This window comes from Oncorhynchus keta, chromosome 2, assembly GCF_023373465.1.
Source record: "Oncorhynchus keta strain PuntledgeMale-10-30-2019 chromosome 2, Oket_V2, whole genome shotgun sequence".
Classification (NCBI taxonomy): Eukaryota; Metazoa; Chordata; class Actinopteri; order Salmoniformes; family Salmonidae; genus Oncorhynchus; species Oncorhynchus keta.
In genome coordinates this window covers 26,017,256-26,037,757 of record NC_068422.1, presented here as the reverse complement: position 1 = coordinate 26,037,757, position 20,502 = coordinate 26,017,256, and the positions used below count along the sequence as shown (strand labels likewise).

General features: G+C 43.3%; 1 protein-coding gene across 12 annotated transcripts; it reads left to right on the top strand.

Annotated features, from left to right (window-relative positions):
* Positions 1–1,885: 1,885 nt before the first annotated feature.
* LOC118398644 (SMC5-SMC6 complex localization factor protein 2-like) lies at positions 1,886–20,465 on the top strand. Of its 12 annotated transcripts, XM_052474555.1 has the most exons (17): positions 2,094–2,331; positions 3,528–3,565; positions 4,945–5,076; positions 5,598–6,127; positions 7,257–7,314; positions 7,803–7,965; positions 10,060–11,665; positions 12,165–12,244; positions 12,491–12,613; positions 12,786–12,953; positions 13,073–13,175; positions 13,365–13,594; positions 13,677–13,941; positions 15,410–15,733; positions 16,040–16,204; positions 16,370–16,438; positions 18,055–20,465. In XM_052474555.1, the coding sequence occupies exons 4-17, from the start codon at positions 5,666–5,668 to the stop codon at positions 18,652–18,654; spliced, it is 4,416 nt and encodes a 1,471-aa protein (XP_052330515.1). In that variant the 5' UTR covers positions 2,094–2,331; positions 3,528–3,565; positions 4,945–5,076; positions 5,598–5,665; the 3' UTR covers positions 18,655–20,465. The 12 variants fall into 12 exon arrangements, with proteins under 12 accessions (XP_035650130.1, XP_052330512.1, XP_052330515.1 ...); XM_052474552.1 differs by lacking the exon at positions 4,945–5,076 and having other exon boundaries at positions 2,093–2,331; positions 5,613–6,127; XM_035794206.2 differs by lacking the exon at positions 4,945–5,076.
* The last annotated feature ends 37 nt before the right edge of the window (positions 20,466–20,502 follow it).

Sequence of the window (20,502 nt, the reverse complement as noted above, 5' to 3'; positions counted from 1 at the left end):
CATTATTGTTTTAGTATGAATTTCACTGCAGGGGTGTATTCATTACTCTGATTCTGTTGCAAAACATTTTGCAACAAAAATAAGAGTTTCTATTGGACAAATTTAGGTGGGTCCCTGCTCGTTTTCGCTCTGTTTGGTTCTTAAACATGCAACAGTTTCTGTTGCAAGAGTTAATGAATACATCCCACAGTCGTGTTCAGCAGGACCATGTTTCTTTTGTAACGTTCAGACAACATTGTTATGTAGAAGGAAACCGCCTCCGATATGTAGAACAAGGCGTCATAGGCTCTATTCGACAACGTTTGGCTACTGAACATGCACAGTCAAGTGATAATGCCAGAGAAGCCGGTGTTTGGAGGATATATTTGGCATGGGTGTTGTCGAGGGCAGGCAAACCATGCATTATCACTTTTATACTGGTTACTGACATACTCAATGATTTAAAAAAAATAATAATAATAATTTTAAAAAAATATTAATTTATTCAGACTACACAAACAAATAGTGGTGTAAAAATACTTAAGTACTATTTAAGTAGTTTTGGGTGGTATTTATCTTTTTTTTAACCACTGCTGGTTAGGGGCTCATAAGTAAGCATTTCGCTAAGGTCTTCGGCGCATGTGACTAATAAAATGCATCTGTACTTTACTAGTTATATTTCTGACTACTTTTACTTTGCTACATTCCTTAAGAAAATATTGTACTTTTTACTCTACATTTTTCTTGACACTCAAAAGTACTCATTACATTTTGAATGCTTAGCAGAATAGGACAATCGTCAAATTCACGCATTTCTCAACCGAACATCCCTACTGCCGCTGACCTGGTGGACTCACTAAACACACATGCTTTGTAAACTGTGTCTGAGTGTTAGTGTGCCCCTGGCTTTCTGTAAATTAAAAAAAAAAAAAAATTGTGCCATCTACATTTTGAGGGAGCTTACAATTGGCATGCTGAATGCAGTTATGTCCACCAGAGCTGTTTCCAGATAATTACATGTTAATTTCTCTACCATAAGCTGTCTCCAATGTCATTTTAGAGAATTTGCCTCTATGTCCAATCGGCATCACAACCACAGCCCACGTGTAACCACGCCAGCCCAGGCCCGAGAACAGTGATCGCTGGAGAGCCACAGGGTGTGCAGGGTTTTGTTACAGCCTTTCACTAATACACCTGTTTTGAAATCAACTGTTCATGAACAGAATTAGTCAGATCACGTGTGCTAGTGCTGGGCTGAAACAAAAGCCTGCGCACAGTTTCCGGCTTCTTCACCTGTGGGATCATCAGAGAGGGAGGGTGGGGTACTGAACAGTATTTTTGTCTGTAATACAGCCCATTTGCCAGGGAAAAAACGCATTCTGATTGGCTGGGCCTGGCTCCCAGTCATGTGAAATCCATAGAATATGGCCTTTGGTATTTATTTCAACTGACTGATTTCCTCATGAACTGTACACAGCAAAATATTTGAAATTGTTGCGTTTATATTTTTGTTCAGTATATTGCATCCTTCCACAAGGTATAATCCCGACAGAAATCTAGGGATGCTACCCAAGAAATTGTTGCGTTTATATTTTTGTTCAGTATATTGCATCCTTCCACAAAGTATAATCCCGACAGAAATCTAGGGTTGCTACCCAAGAGACACGACCCAGTCAAATCTTCTTGCTCTGTTTCTATGGACAAGACCCAGTTGTTCGTTCTAAATGTTCAATTGCCATACTGGCTGGTAACGTTCTTATCCCTTGCTTTGTTAGCTAGCCAACCACGGTGAATTTACAGTCACGTCATTTCATTGTATATATCCATAAAAATGATGCTGATTCATGATTTCGACTGCCAGACACGTCCATTACTATGCAACAGCTGGAGATCGAATTTCAATATTGAAACAATGTAGCAAATGTCAAGAGACAGACAGCAAGTTTTATACAAATATCCGCGGTTGAAAACGAAATGTGAGAATGTCTAAATGGTTTTTACATTGGAGATTAAGTTTATAAATGGCCTGGATGTGATGATGAGACAGTGGATTGCGCAGTCAGATGGAACAGCATAAATAGCCATTTTCATATAATAGATTTAGTCGGTGGTAATTTGTGGAATAGACACTGGTTTAAATGCGGTTTTAACCAATCCGCATTCATGTTTAGACCCACCCATTGTGGAAATTAACGAAAATGGCGGGTATCATAACAACTTTACTGCAGGCGGGAGAGTGAAAGGAAGTAAAGTATCAGTATTGATAGTCTGATGCGGAAACAAATACATAGCGAAGTCAATTTAAATGTTAACTTGTTCTGTCATAAAAATACAATCTGAAGGAAATGGGAGGTAAGAAACTAACTGCGTTCCAGAAGATATAGCTAGCTAGCTAAATAAATGCTAGCTAACGCTACCTAAGATTGTTTATAACTAACAAAAGATATACCACTAACTGTCCTTTCCAATGGGAGCACATGAACGATAGTGGGCAGAACAAGCAAGCTTGTGGGCAGAGCCAAGCACGAGCTAGCGAGATCCTATTGGGGCGTTGCACATTTCCGTTAGGGAACGCCTACTCTGATGTGTGCGTGTGCAATAATCCAATTGGAACGTGCACTCCTAAACAACGCACTTTTTATACAATGTGGCAAAGGGTAAAGTCTACTAAACTTAGCCCATTGTGTTTGTAACAGGTAGTTTTGGCTAGAGAAAAACTGTATCGAGATCAAATGTTCCATCGATGATAACATTTGTAGAACGGCCAAAATTAATTTCTGCCACTGGTCTTCCTCAGTGGAATCGTCAACCGGATGCTTCAGATTTATACATCCGGTGAAACATCTGTCTCATTGTTCTATCTGTGACGGTATTGTGCAACATAAACTAACCATTGTGAGCTTGTCTATCATTTTTGACTTGTTAGTAATAACTAGTAATTACTAGCTTTGTAAGTTAGTCATCTCACATACAGATGTGTAACCTCGCTAGCTAGATGTTCCTGGCGGAAGTCTAATAAACATTGGGAGCTATCTAACGTCACCTAGCTAGTGGAGTGCTAGCTAGCTACAGTAGATAGCAATATATTACAAGTCGACAGAATATTTTGTTGCTAGAGTAGCAAGTTAAAAACCCAAACGTGTTGCGTTGTAGACGATTTTTTTTAAATGCTAAGACTAAGTTAACGAGTGAGACACATTGCTTTGTAGACTTAATGTGTTATTGTCAATTAGGCCTAACTAGCAAATTTACTATTAGTATCCTAGTTAATGCACAAGTATGTGAGCGAGACAGGTTTGACAGGTGTAACCCATCTACTTCAGTATAGGCCGTCATTGTAAATAAGAATTTGTTCTTAACTGACTTGCTTAGTTAAATAAAGGTTAAATAAAAATTGAAATACTTTGCCACAGTCAGGTTGCTCTTTCCATTGTATGAATGACTTGTCGTATGCCATTTTTAATGTTTAATTGACTAAAATACAGCATAATGTTGAACCTGACTTTTTGGGGAATAATTTCTTGACTGACTTTTGTCTGTTGTTACAGATCAATTGCAGACTACTTGTCTCCAAAAGGCAGTATTGGTGAGTTTCAGATCTTGACACAACTGATGAAACAACACTGAACTCAGGCAACCTATCTACATACAAACACACATGATTTCACTACACGTAGATAACTGTGGTGCCTGCTGCTTCGTGTGGCTGCCTCAGGCATTGTCACGTGCTAATGTAACGGAGTGAGATTGTACTTACAGTTGAAGTCAGAAGTTTACATAAACTTAGGTTGGAATCATTCAAACTAGTTTTTCAACCACTCCAAAAATGTCTTGTTAACAAACTATAGTTTTGGCAAGTCAGTTAGGACATTTACTTTGTGCTTGACACAAGTCATTTTTCCAACAATTGTTTACAGAAAAATTATTTCACTTTTAATTCACTGTGCAAAAAGTGCAAATCAATCCCAGAACAACAGCAAAGGACCTTGTGAAGATGCTGGAGGAAACAGGTACAAAAGTATCTATATCCACAGTAAAACAAGTCCTATATTGACATAATCTGAAAGATTGCTCAGCGAGGAAGAACTGCACATGGGAACAAAGATTGTACTTTTTGGAGAAATGTCCTTTGGTCTGATGAAACAAAAATAGAACAGTTTGGCCATAATGACCATTGTTATGTTTGGACAAAGGGGGAGGCTTGCAAGCTGAAGAACACCATCCCAACCGTGAAGCAAAGGGGTGACAGCTTCATGTTGTTCGGGTGCTTTGCTGCAGAAGGGCCTGGTGAACTTCCCAAAATAGGTGGCATCGAGAGGATGGAAAATTATGTGGATATATTAAAGCAACATCTCAAGACATCAGTCAGGAAGTTAAAGCTTGGTTGCAAATGGCTCTTCCAAATGGACAATGACCCCAAGCATACTTCTAAAGTTGTGGCAAAATGGCTTAAGGACAACAAAGTCAAGGTATTGGAGTGGCCATCACAAAGCCCTGACCTCAATCCTATAGAAAATTAGTGTGCAGAATGGAAAAAGCGTGTGCGAGCAAGGAGGCCTACAAACCTGACTCAGTTACACCAGCTCTGTCAGGAGGAATGGGACAAAATTCCCCCCAACTTATCGTGGGAAGCTTGTGGAAGGCGACACAAAACGTTTGATCCAAGTTAAACAATTTAAAGGCAATGCTACCAAATACTAATTGAGTGTATGTAAACTTCTGACCCACTGGGAATGTGATGAATGAAATAAAAGCTGAAATAAATCATTCTCTACTATTATTCTGACATTTCACATTCTTAAAATGAAGTGACCTAAGACAGGAATTGTGAAACTGAGTTTAAATGTATTTGGCTAAGGTGTATGTAAATTTCAGATTTCAGCTGTATATATAATCTTTTATTTTACCTTTATTTAACTAGGTAAGTCAGTTAAGAACAAATTCTTATTTTCAATGACTGCCTAGGAACAGTGGGCTAACTGCCTGTTCAGGGGCAGAACGACAGATTTGTACCTTGTCAGCTCGGGGATTTGAACTTGCAACCTTCCGGTTACTAGTCCAACGCTCTAACCACTAGGCTACCCTGCACCAATGCAGGTGAGAAACAGATAATGTTTTAGTTTTTTTATTGCGTTGTGACTTGGCGCAATAACAGGCTACAGCATAATGCTTCATTGTTGTGTCATTTGGTGTTATGGTTACACTAACCCTTGAACTGCGTCAAAACCCTGGCTGCTTCTGCGTGGTGTCTGTTTCTTTGTCTGGCTTTGTGCATTTTGTTTGACACCTTGGCACAATAACCATAACAAACTATATAGCTTACATGATTATTCTGGGCTCAAACTCAGAACTATTACTTGCTCACTTTCCCTGTATTCTGAAAATACTTTTTGAGTTAGCATAAATTGGTTAATAATATCTTGTTGCCCTTCGTATAGTGGTGGGCCACAAAATGCTTTTGGGCTGTTAACCTGCATTAATACAGTGTACGTTTTTGTTTTGAGCAAACTTGTGGTGCACTGGGAGGGGATGGTTCATCCGTATGGTGCTGGGTTATATCTCTGCTGGTTTATTTGCTTACACCTGTGTCGTTCTTCCTCCTGTGTTTGCAATCAAAGATGTCATCCCTCTAGGGTTGCCTGGTCCCAAACCCTCCCCGGCCGCCTCCTACCTCCAGGTGACCCCCATGAAACCCTCTCAGCCCCGCGGATGCCTGTCCAACCCGAACACGCACCCCCTGCCAAAACGAGTGCCACCCTTGACAAGCCCAGGACTGGACCCAGTGAGGGCCAAGCCCTCTCCTGGACCTCACCCTCCCCAACTGCCAGGGGTGCATCACCGAGCTTCTGGGGGTGGAGGTGGGGATGAAGCCAAGGATGGCAAGGCCAACTTAACAAACCCCATCACCAGGAAGATACAGACTTCCCACAGCCCTGTGACCCCTAACCCCTCTAGGAGTATAACCTTGGACCCTAGGGTTGGTACGGGAACAGGCATCAGTGATGTTGGGAGCTCTAGCGCTCTGTTTACTGCTGGCTTGCCCCTCCAGTCTACCCCCCAGTACACAGCAGGTGACGACAAGAAGGACACAATGAAGAACGGTTGTCCACTGTCACACACCATGTGTAGCCCTGTCAATCCACAGCAGGTAGATGGATAAAGATCTATATTGATCCCGAAACGTGGTGTCAGCAGCAGATACAAACACAGACCATAATCTAAACTCTCACCTTACACAGTTCAATAATTACAATTCAATAATAAGGTTTCCATCCAACCTTTTTTATGTGGAATAAAAAACATTCACGACAGACTTGTGAATGAACAGCACATTTGTCTGTAAACTTTCCAAATGTTGATAAAACAAAATACGCTATACAAGGTGGGATCTTTTTGTGAAATGGAGGTGGAAACTCCTTTATGCACTAATATTGATGTAATAACCATCATATCGAAGTAAATTTGGAGTTGGGCAATGACATGTCTGGTCCTCCCTCTACGACTTGGGAAAGCATGCAGTTTATTAGGCTACAGATAAAATAAGTTATGAACTTCACAGGGTGGTGAATGTGCACAGTGATGAGCTTGGTGCTCCTTGCCAATAAATATGAAGTCTTATTCTGGTGACATGACGATTGATGCTTGGCTGCCGTTTGACAAATAAAAATAATCTCATGTTGGCAACCTACCCGCACTGTATCTGCAAGCTGTTGGCTAGGGGTTCCCAAAATGTTTCACCCAGGTCCCCCTTCCAGCATTGGGGAACATCCAGCACCCCACATCTATTTCTATGGGCACAAGCACTGTTCATGACACACTGTGCCCCCCCACAGTCTGGGAACCACTGGGTTAGAGAGCACCTATCAAGACCAGAGTGGGCACCTTTGCTATATAACTCAACATTTTTTATGACAAATGCGATGGAAACCCATTTAACTTGTATATTTTATTTAACTGCAAAGGTTATTTTATGTGCACTATGTCGTCACGCATAGCCTTTTTATCGACAACAAGTCAATTGGATGGAAACATCTCTATTGGAAAAATGTGACTATTGGTTTTAATGCAGATTTGAGAATATTTGCGTGCAATCTGTCACCATTTGGAGGGAAATCCATCTACTGATGTTGATATTGGCTCAGTTGGTAGAGCATGGTGCCTAAAACGCCAGGGTTGTGGGTTCGATACCCACAGGGGACCAGTACAAAAATGTAGGCACTCACACCTGTAAGTCGCTCTGTATAATATAAATGACTAATATGTTTGTTTTTCCGCAGAGTGGTGGTTCCCTGGACAACAGAGGAACCACTCAAACTAGCAAACTGTTCACTCCAGGTACAAATTATACCTAACTTATGTAAAATATCAAGCACATCCTAGACCTCTTAGTTTAGATTGCTGAATAGATTACTGAACCTGTGTAAATGTAGTCTATAAACAAATCAGTAGGGTAACCATCTCCAAATGATGTTTCAATGTTGTTTTTATACAGTAACAATGCTGATGCAGGCAAGTATAGTAGTTTCTGATGCCCCTCTGTCATTTGACTAATGATTTGTTGAGAGTAGTAAACCATGTAAATTCTGGCTAACTTCGCATGAAGTGCAGCAGTTAGCTGATGGAAAAATAGAGTTGTAATCTAGTGGGACTCTGTTTTATTGTAATGTGTGTTAAATGACTTTTTCCCCCTCGTTTTATGAAAAATGTAATTTTAACATCTATTGAAGGGCCTTTCTAGAACCCACTTACTCATTCTATAGTATTTTACTTTTTGAACTATTTGAGTTGTTGTTTTTGATGCTGCTGCTGCTTTCTCCCACCAGTAGGCACCAAATCCCTGTCACAGAAGAGGGGTAGAAACCCAGACTTGGAGGAGAGAACGAAAGGGGAGGAAAAGGCCAATAAGAAACTGCGTCCGGAGGACTATAGGCCAAACTCAAGCCCCGCCCCTATCTGTACCAGTCACCCACCCTATGGAACAGCCAGGTGAGAAGGGTAGACATTCAACACAACGTGGACCCTCTCTTTCTAAAATTATCCGCTGAAATTGTTGCAACCCCTATTACTAGCCTATTCAACCTCTTTCGTATCGTCTGTGATCCCCAAAGTTTGGAAAGCTGCCTCGCTCATCCCCCTCTTCAAAGGGGGAGACACTCTAGACCCAAACTGTTATGGACCTATATCCATCTTGCCCTGCCCTTTTTAAAATCTTTGAAAGCCAAGATAATAAACCGATCACCGACCATTTCGAATCCCACTGTACCTTCTCCACTATGCAATTTGGTCTCCGAGCTGGTCATGGGTGAACCTCAGCCACGCTCAAGGTACTAAACGATATCATAACTGCCATCGATAAAAGACTACTGTGCAGCCGTCTTCATCGACATGACCAAGGCTTTCGACTAGTCAATCACCGCATTGTTATCGGCAGACTCAATAGCCTTGGCTTCTCAAATGACTGCCTTGCCTGGTTCATCAACTACTTCTCAGATAGAATTCAGTGTGTCAAATCGGAGGGCCTGTTGTCCGGTCCTCTGGCAGTCTATGGGCGTGCCACAGGGTTCAATTCTCGGGCCGACTCCTTTTCTCTGTATAGATCAATGTTGCTCTTGCTGCTGGTGATTCTCTGATCCACCTCTACGCAGACGACACCATTATGTATACATCTGGCCCTTCTTTGTACACTGTGTTAACAAACCTCCAAATGAGCTTCAGTGCCACACTCCTTCCGTGGTCTCCAACTGCTTTTAAATGCAAGTAAAACTGTGCATGCTCTTCAACCGATTGCTGCCCGCACCCTCCCGCCCGACTAGCATCACTACTCTGGACGATTCTGACCTAGAATATGTGGACAACTACAAATGCCTAGGTGTCTGGTTAGACTGTAAACTCTCCAGACTCACATTAAGCATCTTCAATCCAAAATTACATCTAGAATCGGCTTCCTATTTTGCAACAAAGCCTCACACGCCAAACACCCTCGTAAAACTGTCTATCCTACCGATCCTTGACTTCGGCGATGTCATTTACAAAATATCCCCCAACCCTCTACTCAGCAAACTGGATGTAGTCTATCACAGTGCCATCCATTTGATCACCAACGCCCCATATACTACCCACCACTGCGACCTGTACGCTCTCGTTGGCTGGCCCTCACTACATATCCGTCGCCAAACCCGCTAGCTCCAGGTCATCTATAAGTCTGCTAGGTGAAGCCCCACCTTATCTCAGCTCACTGGTCACCATAGCAACACCCACCTGTAGGACGCGCTCCAGCAGGTATATTGCACTGGTCATCCCCAAATCCAACACTTCCTTTGGCTGCCAATGACTGGAACGAATTGCAAAAATCTCTGAAGCTGGAGTCTTATCTCCCTGTCTAACTTTAAGCATCCGCTGTACACAGCCAATCTGTAAATAGCACACCCAACTACCTCATCCCCATATTATTACTTACCCTCTTGCTCCCTAGTATCTCTACTTGCACATCATGATCTGCACATCTATCACTCCAGTATTAATGCTAAATTGTAATTATTTTTGCCTCTATGGCCTATTTATTGCCTTACCCCTCTACTCTTCTACATTTGCAAACACCACATAGAAAAGTATATTTTTCTTTTCTTTTATGTTATTGACTGTACGCTTGTTTGTTTAACTCTGTTGTTTTTGTCGCACTGCTTGGCTTTATCTTGGCCAGGTTGCAGTTGTAAATGAGAACTTGTTCTCAACTGGCCTACCTGGTTAAATGAAGGTGAAATAAACATTTTAAAAACTTGATTTGTCCCCATTGGGCAATTACTATTAGGGTTAACTTTGCATGAAGTGTACTTGCTGAAAATTGCTACAGAAAGACAGACAATGGAGTAAGCCAACCTTATATTTTGGGTTCTGATAAGTTAGATAATTGTACTATCTAGGCTCATAAGGCATTTCTAAGTTATTTTTTACATGAATCAATGAATATATCATCAATTGAAATAATGATTGAAAAGCTGTAAATCTTGCTGATTGTGATATTTTGTCTATTTAGTCTGGTTTGCGATGGCTAAATGCTCTGTTGTAAATACCACCCCCCAGCCCATCCTACCTGAAGAAAGTCTTCATGAAAAACAGTCTGAACTCAGGTCCTATTCTGAGTTTGAAGGAGCGTCTCACCCCTAAGAAGACGGAGGGAGGGATGGCGAGAGGGATGGAGATTGTTCCTACTTCTCCACTCCCTTCACCCAAGCCTGCGAGGCAGGTCTTTAACAACCGAGGACAACCACCATGCAGGAACAGTGTGAGGGAGAATAGCAATCCTCAGTGTAGATACAGTGGAATGAATCACCAATCTGTCAACCCTCAATCTGTTTATAGTGGTAGTAATCTCCAATCCGGTCACCCAGCGAACTTGCCTGTCAAAAGTGCTAGTAGAGGAGAATGCAGCAGAGGGAAAGAGGGCAGAGCAAGAGCGCCAGAGAGTAGAGGAAGAGAACCGACAGGTCGCACCGACAGAAGAACCCCCAAACCTGTCTCGAGGTCTCACAGCTCATACTCTAACTGCTCTAGTTCTCTGCGCCATCTCGGATTGGCACAGAACCGAAACGTCACTCGCCCCCGGGGAATGTCGGCCTTGTCGGATGACCTGAATGACCTTTTCACTCCTGACCCCATAACCTCTAGCCTGTCGAGAGCAGCAATGACCTTTTCCTCCGGTCCCCAGAGAGTAGACGGGTCGCCCTCTGTACACAAGATTCTTGTGTCTGGTGTGTCGGCTACAGTCTGTGGTGCTTCTAAAAGACTGCAGCCCACCTCTGTAACAAGCCCCAGAAAAATCCCCCAAATCTCCCCCTCGGAGCGAATCTCTGGCCCCAATATCTTTCCCTGTAAGGTAGCGGCAGTGGACCCCTCTAAACTACTCCTGGGCCCTAACATCTACTCTCCCTCTTTTTTAAGGCTGGAGTCGTGCGGGACTGACTTGACTAAATTAAAGACCGCCTCATACAGGACCATCACCTGCACTTCCTCAGGGAAGCCATCATCCCCTAAGGATGAGTCTGTTACGATGGAGGATGTCGCATCCAAACTGAAAACGAGTCCTACTTTTCCCGCTGTGAGACGGTTTGCGGATGAGTCTGTTAAGACAGAGGCAGGACCCAGATCTCTTGGTATTCCTTCAGCGGGCTTGGAGTCACCTATGGATGAGCATGCCAACCTCAAGAATGAGTCTTCCGCCCTGAAAACTATCCCCCTCTCAGCCTCCGCAAAGTCCTCATCCTTGTGTAAGGACGAGTCGTTTAACATGGGGACTGCAGACTTCAAAGCCAGCACCAGCTCTTCCTTCCTCCCTTCTCCCACCTCACGATTGGACCGAAAAGGAAAGGAGGGTGAAAAGAGGAAGGAAGGAGACCAGAAGAGTTTATCATTCCTTGAGGAAGGAGAAAAAAGAAGCAAGCTGGACAATCCCCAGAAAAGTCTGATATTTCTGGAGGAGGACCCTCTGGATGTTGAGCTGGGCCTAGGCCTCGACCTGGGTCTAGAGTTGGAGCTATCTCAGGCCAGCAGCAGCAGCAGCAGCAGTGAGGACGAGCTGCCATCCCTGCAGCAGATCCTGGACCGTACCGCCCGCCCCCCAGACACCCCAGAGAAAGGAACCTTCACTGCACCCAGCACCCCTGTTGGGCCCCGACACCACAGCCAGCTGGTAAAATGCTACTTTCTTAGGGCTGTGTTCCAAATGGTGTCCCTATGGACCCTGGTCAAAAGTAATGCTCTATGGGGTGCCATTTGGGACTCAAGATTATTGTTTAAATGTGTATTTACTCATTGTAATGTTCCAGTTTTGAAGTAGGCTTAAATGTGCAGTATAGCAACAATGTAGCAGCTACTTTCTAGCATGTCGTTTGGTTGTGTTTGGTTAACCTACAGTAGAAGGTTAGAAAAATTCAAATTACTCATTTGAGGTGCAGAAAAATAGTGGACTACATATCCCAAGTCGTCACTAACAATATTAAATCAAAAAATAAAATTGTATTTATATATATAGTCCTTCGTACATCAGCTGATATCTCAAAGTGCTGTACAGAAACCCAGCCTAAAACCCCAAACAGCAAGCAATGCAGGTGTAGAAGCATATTACAGTGTTACACTAGTATGAACTCGGTCTAAATGAGGTGATGACGTTTGTGTGTTCTCTCTGGCAGCCTGTGACGTCTAAAGCCAAACCCACGAGTTACAGGAACAACCTGGACGAGATGCTGAAGGAAAAGGAGAGCATTCAAAGGTATTGCTTTATCATACCTGACTATTATTGGTGCTATTTTCTCCATGTGGGTCAAGGTGATGGCAAAATCACTACATTGCTTTAAAATGACAACGTGACATGACATTGTTCTGCCCTTGTCTCCACCCCCCCCCCCCCTTGTTTAAGGAGATGTAGAGGTCTCTGCATTGCTTCAACAAGACTTCTATGTCATATCGTATGCGTACTATGTCATAATGTGTGCAATGTCATGGTTATTCCCCCAAGGTCTAAGGAGATGGAGACCAAGCTGCGTCTCTCCTGTGAGGAGAACCTGCTGAGACTGGCGGAGGAGGAGGAGGAGGATGAGAGCGCAGAGAACATGGAGGCGGCCATCTCCCACCAGCAGAGGTAACAGCACATACGCTTAACACACACACACACACTTAAATGCAGAGTAGGAGAGCACATAGAGGAGGCCATTTCACACAAACAAAAGTAACAACAGAGGAGGCACGACAGCAGTTTGGAGACCACTGGGAAATGGTGTAATGACCACAATTCCACATTCTTCTCCGCCCAGGGAGTTCCTGCAGCGTTTCTCGGTGGTGTCCAGTGCCATCCGAGACCTGCACCCCGGCGAAGCGATGTTTAGCCTGGACAACTTTGGCCGTCTTTTCAGCCAACACACACTGCAGCTGAGACACTGCAACGTCTCCCCTCGAGACACCGCTCAGAAAACACTACTCTGGTAAGACTTTTTGTGTGAGTGAACAGGCTGAAAGAGAGGCAGTTCAATGTTTAGTTCTAATCTCTCTTGCTCCCATCACCCTCATTTTCTCTCTCTCCCTCCCCCTTGGTATCTCGCAGGTCCACTCCAGACCAGTTCAGGTCCCATGTCAGTTCCGAGCTGATCCAGAGAGCCTACCGCTCCTCCCCCTGCCCTCCCCAGGTGACCCTTTGGCTCTTCCAGGTACTATTCCACACCCCCTTTTACAAATAGATTTGTTTGAATAATTGCTTGAATTAAATGTGCCAATGGATGGATCTGTCTTTCTCTCTCTCGTGGTATGCAATGTGTTTTTAGCGGAGGAGGGTTAATCAAATGAGGATGGCTTATTAAAGAAAGACTTGACTATCTATCTCTCCCTCCCTCCTGTAGATGGTGTCAGTCCACTCAGACAAGCTGACCTGTCATCAGGTACTAAAGGCCCTTAAAGATATTGCCTGCTCCGCTGCTGAACACATGATGCTGAATAAGAATGAGCGCTTTGAGGTGTGGGTGCCCAGTGTTGGAGACGTGACCCTGGTCTTGATGAACATGGGGGTTCCCTTCGTCACCCTGTTCCCCCTGGAGAACCTACAACCCCCCTTCACTGAGGGAGACCTGCTGTAAGCATGTGTCAATATAAACTTTGTTCATAAAAATGTGATGATAGACTGATAATAACTACCTGTGTGTTTGTCTGTGTAGAGAGGGCTTCCAGATCAGCACAGAGAGCCTGTCCAGTAAGAAGGAGCTCAGCACTTTCCCTGAACACAACTTTGATAGCGTCATCAAGTACCTGTCTCAATGTACGTCGTTGTGCCCGCGGGCCTACAGTGACGGAGAACTGTTGTTACTCCTGACGGTGGTGAGCAGAGTGGGCTTGGACACACAGCTCACCCTCCAGCCCACTGAGCACCTCCGCTCTCTACTGCGCAACCTGATCAGCAGCATCAGGGACTGGGACGTCATGGTCAGTCAACCTTTCATTTCTTTCTCCTGCGTGGTCCAGTAGAAAACAGTCATGTATAACCCCGATGGTTGTGGGTTCAGTCCCCCTCTCAGCCTTTCAAACTTAATCTCCGACTTGCCTGTGTCCGCTGTCTAATTAAGCGTAACAATACTTAAAGGGCAATTCCACCACTTTCCAAAATGTAATTCATTATTTCCAGCACCATACATGTGAAAACATCACATCTGTTTTGTAAAGATAAAGATTTCTATTCAATCGGTATCGCTGAAGTTCAGCGAAACAGCACAATCGAAATATAAAGGTAATTTCCGATTTGAGCTGACATATGCATCGTTTACCGTGACTGTCGTCTCTTCTAACGTGGGGAGCATTACCTTTTACATTTCTATCGAGCTGTAGTGCAGCGCTCTTCAGCACTACGGATTGAATTGAGTCCAAAGTGAAAAAGTTCAATATGATGTGGTGAAAGTAAAAACATTTGAATAAACGTGTGGTTACATGGGGAGCAAGGAAATGCCCTCCCTCTGGCTGGAAAGCATTGCGGGTTTTGAAAATCACTGGCCATGTCTGAATACTCGTACTTCCGTTATAAATAGTAGGCATTTTGGGAATGCAAAAATGTCATGTTTTTATCGTATGTCGAATTTAGATGTTTGAGTACTTTAAATTCCAGGATGTCATACTCATTTCAGCTTTTCATCTAATAGAATTTGGAGCACAATATGGAGGAATATAATTATTTCCAGACCCACGTGTGATTGGGACGGCAGGTAGTCTAGTGGTTAGAGCGTTGGGCCAGTAACCAAAAGGTTGCTGGATCGAATCCCTGAGCTGACAAGGTAAAAATCTGTCGTTCTACCCCTGAACAAGGCAATTAACCCACTGTTCCTAGGCCGTCATTGTAAATAAGAATTTGTTCTTAACTGACTTGCTTAGTTTAATAAAGGTAAGCTGACAACAGCTGATAATTACAGGATGACGCGCTATACCAAAATTAACAAATGGCGGGAATTGAATGCAATTGCACATTTGTCAATATAAACTCAAATTCATTCTCAGAATGAATGTGTTGCTTACTGCTTTCAATTTAACTCCACAGTACGATGTAAGTGTTGTATGATCGCCTGTGTTGTATGATACACAGCATGTAGTTTCCGTAAGTAGGCAAGACCGATTTCGGACGCTGACATTTTTTAAAATCCTACTCTGATCATGTATTCGAGGACTTGTTTAGGACCTTATCTTTTTAGCTGCTGAATGTAGACATGCACCATTTTGACAAAAGTAGACACTGGCGATTTAATACATGAGGTTGAAAAGGGAATTCCCCTCCTAAACCAAGACAATGTCAAAATGTTGTTCTTTCTCTTGGTTGACCTTTCTTTCCTTCGCTAGGTAAACTCATGTCACTTTTGTGTGTGTTTTTTCTGCTGTCTCATGTTGATCTATGTCCTGTTTCATCCTGTAGCTGCCCAGGATCTGCATGTCGCTGATTGACCTGAGTGATGACCACCACAACCTGCGCTGGTTGGTCCAGCTACTGCCAGACAACATTCGCGGCAAGCAACTCAGGAGACACCTCAGTGTGTCGGCCATCTCCAAGCTGCTGAACATCAGATGCACTTACAGGCCCTCCAATACAGAGTTCCAGCTGTCAGACCTGCGTCGGTACCTCCCTCGCATGCGCCCATCCTCACTCCTTCGGGGCCTGGCCACCTCCTTCAGGAGGAGTCAAAACGCACACAGAGAGAGGGAAGAGGAGGAAGAGGACTGTGCCTCTCTGGACCAGCAGGTCAGCAAAGGGTTATTTACCAGGGTATATAAGGGTCATTTTGCAACAGAAAATGTTTATGCAACAAAACAAGTGCAGCAGCTAGACACTCCCAGCTTAGGTTTGTTTGCTTCCTTCTGGTTCCTAATTAGTATACCCCTGTTGTTCATGTAAATCAGGAGTACTAGGGTTTTGTTCATTAGGTCAGACAATGAACAGTGACTTCAACAAAAATATTTCTTTTATTGGGACCAATAATCCAAGTAGTCCCTCCCCGGTTCAGTCAGTGTACTTCTGTTTGATGCCTAATTAACATGTTGTTTTCAGGCTTACTACCTCTGCTACAGCCTCCTGGCCCTGGCTAACGAAGCCACCAACTTTGAGTTCTTCCCTCCGGAGCAGAAGAACCAGTTGTTGTTGCTATGTGCTGAGCTGGAGAAACATATCAAGTGTGACATCAGGGAGAGTGAGAAGATGCTGTACAGGAGCAAGGTATGTGGTCACTCCTTCCATATAGACATTTCAATGGATCTGTAACCCACATAAATGCATCAATGATATGATCTCTCTGGTTAAACTGCTCTTAACCCCCCTTTGCTCACTTCCTCTCTCTCCGCTCTATCTTTCTCGTCTTTCTTTCTCCCTCCCCCTCTCCAGGTGAAAGACTTTGTAGCCAGGATCTACACCAAGTGGCAGGTGCTGGTCCAGAGAACCAGGCCTCTCCAGGTAGACCATGGCATAACTACAGTACATAAAGACATAGCTAGAAGTATTCTAAACTCAGCAAGAAAAGAAACATCCCTTTTTCAGGACCCTGTCCTTCAAAGAAAATTTGTCCAAATAACTTCACAAATCTTCATTTGTATAGGGTTTAAAGATTGTTTTCCATGCTTGTTCAATGAACCATAAACAATTAATGAACATGCACCTGTGGAACGGTCATTAAGACACTAACAGTTTAGACAGTAGGCAATTAAGGTCACAGTTATGAAAACTTAGGACACTAAAGAGGCCTTTCTACTGACTCTGAAAAACACCAAAAGAAAGATGCCCAGGGTCTCTGCTCATATGTGTGAATGTGCCTTAGGCATGCTGCAAGGAGGCATGAGGACTGCAGATGTGGCCAGGGCAAAAAATTGCAATGTCCGTACTGTGAGATGCCTTAGACAGCGCTACAGGGAGACAGGATGGACAGCTGATCGTCCTTGCAGTGACAGATCACGTGTAACAACACCTGCACACGATCAGTACATCCAAACATCACACCTGCGGGACAGGTACAGGACGGCAACAACAACTACCCGAGTTAAACCAGGAACATACAATCCCTCCATCAGTGCTCAGACTGTCCGCAATAGGCTGAGAGAGGCTGGAGGCCTGTTGTAAGGCATGTCCTCACCAGACATCTCCGGCAACAACGTCGCCTATGGGCAACAAACCCACCGTCGCTGGACCAGACAGGACTGGCACAAAGTGCTCTTCACTGAATAGTCGCGGTTTGGTCTCACCAGGAGTGATGGTCGGATTCGCATTTATCGTCAAAGAAATGAGCTTCACTCTGAGGCCTGTACTCTGGAGCGGGATCGAGGTGGAGGGTCCGTCATGGTATGGAGAGGTGTTTCACAGCATCATCGGACTGAGCTTGTTGTCATTGCAGGCAATCTCAACGCTGTGCGTTACAGGGAAAACATCCTCCTCCCTAATGTGGTACCCTTCCTGCAGGCTCATCCTGACATGACCCTCCAGCATGACAATGCAACCAGCCATACTGCTCATTCTGGGCTAGGGCCATTCCCCCCAGAAATGTCCGGGAACTTGCAGGTTCCTTGGTGGGAGAGTGGGGTAACATCTCACAGCATGAACTGGCAAATCTGGTGCAGTCCATGAGGAGGAGATGCGCTGTAGTACTTAATGCAGCTGGTGGCCACACAAGATACTGACTGTTACTTTTGATTTTGACCCCCCCTTGTTCAGGGACACATTATCCAATTTCAGGTTAGTCACATGTCTATGGAACTTGTCAGTTTATGTCTCAGTTGTTGTATCTTGTGTAAATATTTGTACGAACATATGTTAAGTTTGCTGAAAATAAACGCAGCCAAAATACTTGCCAGTGAGAGGATGTTTCTTTTTTTGCTGAGTTTATATACTGCTGGGAAGTACTGCCAGGGTAAACTATGGTATCGCAGAGCTGTGTTTGGTTTAATTCTGTGTATTTATCATTGCAGAGAGAAACTGCTCTAATAATGTATGTTCCCTCCCTCCAGGGTAAGCTGTAGTAATTCATGTTTGATAGCAGTGTGATGTGTTTTATAGTAATGCAATATTTCTGTTGCCTCCAGGGTAAACTGTATGACTACTGGCAGCCTCTGCCTGAGGACGCAGTGAGCAGCAGCCAGGAGAGCAAACACTCCCACAGGGAGAGAGAAGAGGAGAGAGAGGATGAGGAGACAGTCATGGAGTTGGAAGGAAAAGGAGAAGACGAGGAGAGGATTGCAGAAAATGCTTTGTCCATGGAGGATGAAAGACGAGAGACACCGGAAAAATACTTGGCCATGGAGGATGAAGAGGGGAAAGTGGTGAAAGGAGAAGAGGAGGATAAGGAGGAGAGGATTGCAGAAAAGGCTTTGGCCATGGAGGATGAAAGAGGAGAGATGTCAGAAAAATACTTTGCCATGGAGAAGGAGATTCTAGAAGGGGAGGAGAAGTTGCTGAAGATGGATGAGTTGGAAGAGGAGCGGATGGAACTTACTTTAGAGGAGTCAGGTGAGGAACGAAAGATGGAGGAAAAATGGACAGTAGTCAAGGCGGAGGAGAGGGTCACAGAAAAAAGGGAAGCATCAGCAGTGGAGGAGGGAAGAAAAGGACCGACTGAAGGAGAGACTGAGAAGAGGGGCAATTTAGAGAAAGATTCAGAGATGGAGGAGAAAGGTGAAGAATGAAGGGGAGACTGAGAGAAACCAGAGAAGAAGACTGCAACGGAAGACAACCCGGCTGCATCTATATATAATTGTACCGGTCTAGGCCAACTGTCATCTAGACTCTAGACTAAAGCTGAATCCAAAATGGCGCCCTATTCCCTTTTGACCAGAGAATAGGGTGCCATTATCCCAACTGTCTGCGTGTTTTTTCTCAGGTAAATCACTTCAAGTGAAGAAATGTTACAATATTTTTTTTTTTTCATGCACTTTGTTGCACAATGCAAAAGACAAATCCTATCTACAGAAACTGTGGCAGTTCTATTAATTCATTTTACTATTTGCACTTGTTTTCTATTTTTGTTTGCACTCGATTTGAAGTTATTTCTGTTTTTAGAACCGTTCGCTGACTGTGACCCCTCTGGTTATTTTTGTCACCCAACGTTAAACAGTTTGCATATATGACAATTGTTTTTGACGTTTTTGTTCATTTTGGTGTTCAGCAGCATTCGGCAGGTTTTTTTTCCGACTGTTCAACCAAATTTTTCTTGTGGCAAGCTGAAGTTTGCTAGCCGAAGTCTATGCCCCTTCGTCTGTTATTGGTCAACAGTAGGGAGTCTTCAATGAAGTGTGTTGTCATTCAATTGCAGACTACTAGTTCATGGACATTTTTTCACTTGAGATATACTGTACCGATCATCTTGAAAAGTTGCGCAACTAAGACCTCTGGAAAATTAATTACACATTTGAGTTATCTTAGATTCATTCGGACTAATTTGAGGAATGTACTGGCTATGGCGTCTTAAGAGTGACAAAAAGTAATATTGCCACCTTATTCTCGTTTTTCAAATGAATGTATTCTAACGGAATATGCGAGCGCAGCTGTTCACTTCGCCTAGCCGAGTTCTGCTTGGAGCAAACCCAACCTATGAATGAGAACACCTTAACTGGGCGCTGTTCCAATGAGTTAGCCAGCTAACTGCCCAAAATGTGTAAGAGAATTCATTTTTGCTAAATGTAGACTTAAAATGGATACAGTATATTTGACTCGACAACTTATACTGAAGAAAAAAATATAAATGCAATGTGTAAAGTTGGTTTCATGAGCTGAAATAAAAGATCCCAGAAATGTTCCATATGTACAAAAAGCTTATTTCTTTAAAATTTTGTGCACAAATGTTTACATCCCTGTTAGTGAGCATTTCTCCTTTGCCAAGATAATTAATCCACCTGACAGGTGTGGCATATCAAGAAACTGAGTAAACCGCATGATTATTACACAGGTGTACTTTGTGCTGGGGGCACTAAAAGGCATATTAAAACATGCAGTTTTGTGACAAAACATAATGCTACAGATGTTTCAAATTTTGAGGGAGTGTGCAATTGGCATGCTGATTGCAGTTATGTCAACCAGAGCATTTATCAGAAAATGTTATGTTAATTTCAATTGACTGATTTCAAATTGTTGCATGTTGCGTTTATATTTTTATTGAGTAATAATGGCGGTCCGCAAACAAACATTAAAGGTGCATGCTGCTACCTACTTTACTGGAGTGTGTGATCGTTCACGGTTTACAACATTGGCTCCAAATGTCAAAATCCTCCTACCTAACTCAGTACTTCTGAGAAAATAAAAAAGAGCCATACTAACATCTTATAGACCCTGGCCCCATCCCCAAAATCCCGTCCAACCTCAATGACCCTACACTTCAATCTTTCCCTCTCTTCAACAATCTAACATGTTATTTTTGCATTAATTTAAATGTGTCACATAACAATTTGCAAACAATGTAAAAATAATATATCAGAGTTAATAAAGCCACATACAAACATGGTCTCCTTTGTTTTGTTTTTTGTTTGCTTGAGTAAGGC